This window comes from Scyliorhinus torazame, chromosome 6, assembly GCF_047496885.1.
Source record: "Scyliorhinus torazame isolate Kashiwa2021f chromosome 6, sScyTor2.1, whole genome shotgun sequence".
Lineage (NCBI taxonomy): Eukaryota > Metazoa > Chordata > Chondrichthyes > Carcharhiniformes > Scyliorhinidae > Scyliorhinus > Scyliorhinus torazame.
This window is the reverse complement of record NC_092712.1, coordinates 29975339-29979856: the sequence shown is the minus strand read 5'-3', so window position 1 is coordinate 29979856 and position 4518 is coordinate 29975339. Positions and strand designations below refer to the sequence as shown.

General features: G+C 69.9%; 1 protein-coding gene across 2 annotated transcripts in view; it reads right to left on the bottom strand.

Moving 5' to 3' along the window:
* mindy4 (MINDY lysine 48 deubiquitinase 4) overlaps positions 1 to 4241 on the bottom strand; it is a 275047-nt gene extending 270806 nt beyond the window's left edge. The window contains exon 1 of one of the 2 annotated variants that reach the window (XM_072508076.1): positions 4064 to 4241. In XM_072508076.1, the coding sequence (XP_072364177.1) occupies positions 4064 to 4126 (63 nt within the window). In that variant the 5' untranslated portion in view covers positions 4127 to 4241. The remainder of the gene's footprint in view (positions 1 to 4063) is intronic. The other variant, XM_072508075.1, reaches the window with a different exon arrangement.
* Between the last annotated feature and the right edge of the window lie 277 nt (positions 4242 to 4518).

Sequence of the window (4518 nt, the reverse complement as noted above, 5' to 3'; positions counted from 1 at the left end):
CTCCTCCATCCCCGCCTCCCTCTCCTCCATCCCCGCCTCCCTCTCCTCCATCCCCGCCTCCCTCTCCTCCATCCCCGCCTCCCTCTCCTCCATCCCCGCCTCCCTCTCCTCCATCCCCGCCTCCCTCTCCTCCATCCCCGCCTCCCTCTCCTCCATCCCCGCCTCCCTCTCCTCCATCCCCGCCTCCCTCTCCTCCATCCCCGCCTCCCCTCTCCTCCATCCCCGCCTCCCTCTCCTCCATCCCCGCCTCCCTCTCCTCCATCCCCGCCTCCCTCTCCTCCATCCCCGCCTCCCTCTCCTCCATCCCCGCCTCCCTCTCCTCCATCCCCGCCTCCCTCTCCTCCATCCCCGCCTCCCTCTCCTCCATCCCCGCCTCCCTCTCCTCCATCCCCGCCTCCCTCTCCTCCATCCCCGCCTCCCTCTCCTCCATCCCCGCCTCCCTCTCCTCCATCCCCGCCTCCCTCTCCTCCATCCCGCCACCCTCTCCTCCATCCCCGCCACCCTCTCCTCCATCCCCGCCTCCCTCTCCTCCATCCCCCGCCTCCCTCTCCTCCATCCCCGCCTCCCTCTCCTCCATCCCCGCCTCCCTCTCCTCCATCCCCGCCTCCCTCTCCTCCATCCCCGCCTCCCTCTCCTCCATCCCCGCCTCCCTCTCCTCCATCCCCGCCTCCCTCTCCTCCATCCCCGCCTCCCTCTCCTCCATCCCCGCCTCCCTCTCCTCCATCCCGCCTCCCTCTCCTCCATCCCCGCCTCCCTCTCCTCCATCCCCGCCTCCCTCTCCTCCATCCCCCCCTCCCCTCCCTCTCCTCCATCCCCGCCTCCCTCTCCTCCATCCCCGCCTCCCTCTCCTCCATCCCCCTCTCCTCTCCTCCATCCCCCCCTCTCCTCTCCTCCATCCCCCCCTCCCTCTCCTCCATCCCCCCCTCTCCTCTCCTCCCATCCCCCCCCTCTCCTCTCCTCCATCCCCCCTCTCCTCTCCTCCATCCCCCCCCTCTCCTCTCCTCCATCCCCCCTCTCCTCTCCTCCATCCCCCCCTCTCCTCTCCTCCATCCCCCCCTCTCCTCTCCACCATCCCCCCCTCTCCTCTCCTCCAACCCCCCCCACTCCTCTCCTCCATCCCCCCCTCTCCTCTCCTCCATCCCCCCCTCTCCTCTCCACCATCCCCCCCCTCTCCTCTCCTCCATCCCCCCCTCTCCACACCTCCATCCCCCCCTCTCCTCACCTCCATCCCCCCCCTCACCACTCCTCCATCCCCCCCACACCACACCTCCATCCCCCCCTCACCTCTCCACCATCCCCCCCCTCTCACCACACCTCCACCCCCCCTCTCCTCTCCTCCATCCCCCCCTCTCCTCTCCTCCATCCCCCCCTCACCTCTCCACCATCCCCCCTCCACACCACCATCCCCCCTCTCCTCCATCCCCCCTCTCCTCCATCCCCCCTCTCCTCCATCCCCCCTCTCCTCCACCCCCCTCACCACCATCCCCCCTCTCCTCCATCCCCCTCTCCTCCATCCCCCCTCTCCTCCATCCCCCCTCTCCTCCATCCCCCCTCTCCTCCATCCCCCCTCTCCTCCATCCCCCCCTCTCCTCCACCCCCCCTCTCCTCCATCCCCCCTCTCCTCCATCCCCCCTCTCCTCCATCCCCCCTCTCCTCCATCCCCCCCTCTCCTCCATCCCCCTCTCCTCCATCCCCCCTCTCCTCCATCCCCCCTCTCCTCCATCCCCCTCTCCTCCATCCCCCCTCTCCTCCACCCCCCCCCGTCTCCTCACCTCCATCCCCCCACACCTCCATCCCCCCCTCACCTCACCTCCACCCCCCCCCTCTCCTCTCCTCCACCCCCCCTCTCCTCTCCTCCACCCCCCCCTCTCCTCTCCTCCATCCCCCCCTCTCCTCTCCTCCATCCCCCCTCTCCTCCATCCCCCCACTCCTCCATCCCCCCACTCCACCATCCCCCCTCTCCTCCATCCCCCCACTCCTCCATCCCCCCACTCCACCATCCCCCCTCTCCTCCATCCCCCCTCTCCTCCATCCCCCCTCTCCTCCATCCCCCCCCCCTCACCTCCATCCCCCCTCTCCTCCATCCCCCTCTCCTCCATCCCCCCTCTCCTCCATCCCCCCTCTCCTCCACCCCCCTCTCCTCCATCCCCCCACACCTCCATCCCCCCTCTCCTCCATCCCCCCTCTCCTCCACCCCCCTCTCCTCCATCCCCCCTCTCCTCCATCCCCCCTCTCCTCCCATCCCCCCTCTCCTCCATCCCCCCTCTCCTCCATCCCCCCTCTCCTCCATCCCCCCTCTCCTCATCCCCCCTCTCCTCCATCCCCCCTCTCCTCCATCCCCCCTCTCCTCCATCCCCCCTCTCCTCCATCCCCCCTCTCCTCCATCCCCCCTCTCCTCCATCCCCCCTCTCCTCCACCCCCCCTCTCCTCCATCCCCCCTCTCCTCCACCCCCCCCCGTCTCCTCTCCTCCATCCCCCCTCTCCTCTCCTCCACCCCCCCCCTCTCCTCTCCTCCACCCCCCCCCTCTCCTCTCCTCCACCCCCCCCCCCTCTCCTCTCCTCCACCCCCCCCCTCTCCTCTCCTCCACCCCCCCCCTCTCCTCTCCTCCATCCCCCCCTCCCCTCTCCTCCACCCCCCCTCTCCTCCATCCCCCCTCTCCTCCACCCCCCCTCTCCTCCATCCCCCCTCTCCTCCATCCCCCTCTCCTCCATCCCCCCTCTCCTCCATCCCCCCTCTCCTCCATCCCCCCTCTCCTCCATCCCCCCTCTCCTCCATCCCCCCTCTCCTCCATCCCCCCTCTCCTCCATCCCCCCTCTCCTCCATCCCCCCTCTCCTCCATCCCCCCTCTCCTCCATCCCCCCTCTCCTCCATCCCCCCTCTCCTCCATCCCCCCTCTCCTCCATCCCCCCTCTCCTCCATCCCCCCTCTCCTCCATCCCCCCTCTCCTCCATCCCCCCTCTCCTCCATCCCCCCTCTCCTCCATCCCCCCTCTCCTCCACCCCCCCCGTCTCCTCTCCTCCATCCCCCCTCTCCTCCATCCCCCCCTCTCCTCTCCTCCACCCCCCCCTCTCCTCTCCTCCACCCCCCCCTCTCCTCTCCTCCACCCCCCCCCTCTCCTCTCCTCCACCCCCCCCCTCTCCTCTCCTCCACCCCCCCCCTCTCCTCTCCTCCACCCCCCCCTCTCCTCTCCTCCACCCCCCCTCTCCTCTCCTCCACCCCCCCCTCTCCTCTCCTCCACCCCCCCCTCTCCTCTCCTCCACCCCCCCCCTCTCCTCTCCTCCACCCCCCCCCCCTCTCCTCTCCTCCACCCCCCCCCTCTCCTCTCCTCCACCCCCCCTCTCCTCTCCTCTCCTCCACCCCCCCTCTCCTCTCCTCCACCCCCCCCCCCTCTCCTCTCCTCCACCCCCTCTCTCCTCTCCTCCACCCCCCCCCCTCTCCTCTCCTCCACCCCCCCTCTCCTCCACCCCCCCTCTCCTCCACCCCCCCCCTCTCCTCTCCTCCACCCCCCCCCTCTCCTCTCCTCCACCCCCCCCCTCTCCTCTCCTCCACCCCCCCCCTCTCCTCTCCTCCACCCCCCCCCCTCTCCTCTCCTCCACCCCCCCCCCTCTCCTCTCCTCCACCCCCCCTCTCCTCTCCTCCACCCCCCCTCTCCTCTCCTCCACCCCCCCCCCTCTCCTCTCCTCCACCCCCCCCTCTCCTCTCCTCCACCCCCCCCTCTCCTCTCCTCCACCCCCCCCCCTCTCCTCTCCTCCACCCCCCCCCCCTCTCCTCTCCTCTCCTCCACCCCCCCCCCCTCTCCTCTCCTCCACCCCCCCCTCTCCTCTCCTCCACCCCCCCCTCTCCTCTCCTCCACCCCCCCTCTCCTCCACCCCCCCTCTCCTCTCCTCCACCCCCCCCCCTCTCCTCTCCTCCATCCCCCCCCCCTCTCCTCTCCTCCACCCCCCCCCCTCTCCTCTCCTCCACCCCCCCCCCCTCTCCTCTCCTCCACCCCCCCCCCCTCTCCTCTCCTCTCTCTTCCTCCTTTTCCGGGCACTGAGCCGCTGCCGCTCTTCCCTAACCCACCTTTCGGCTCAGATATTCCCTCACAAGGGCCGCCGCGGTCTCCTCGACGTTGCTGTTGTCCATGCCGGGGGCCTGTACGGGTTTCAGCCCGTTCCCCTGCCGCCTCCGCCAAAGTGCCGGCCCCAGCTGAGCTGCGCCAACTTTTCCCTCGCACCCTCCCGCTCGGAGGACACACTTGCTGGCGGATGTCCCGCCCCTGTCCCTTGTCCAGCCGCCGGTTGGCTGAGACCCGGCCCGGTTGGCCCATTTCGGTGCTCTATTGGTCAGCCGACCTGTCAATCTCTGACAATAGAGTTTGGTTGCGGGTTCGCCGTTGCTGAGGGAAGCACCTTGGTAGCAACGGAGACGCGCATGCGCACCTGACGCTGCGGTGGGGACCACAGGCAGTGATTTAAAGGCGTAACGACCGTCATAATCTGATGGGTGAGGCAGCTTCAAGACATCTCATTGAATAC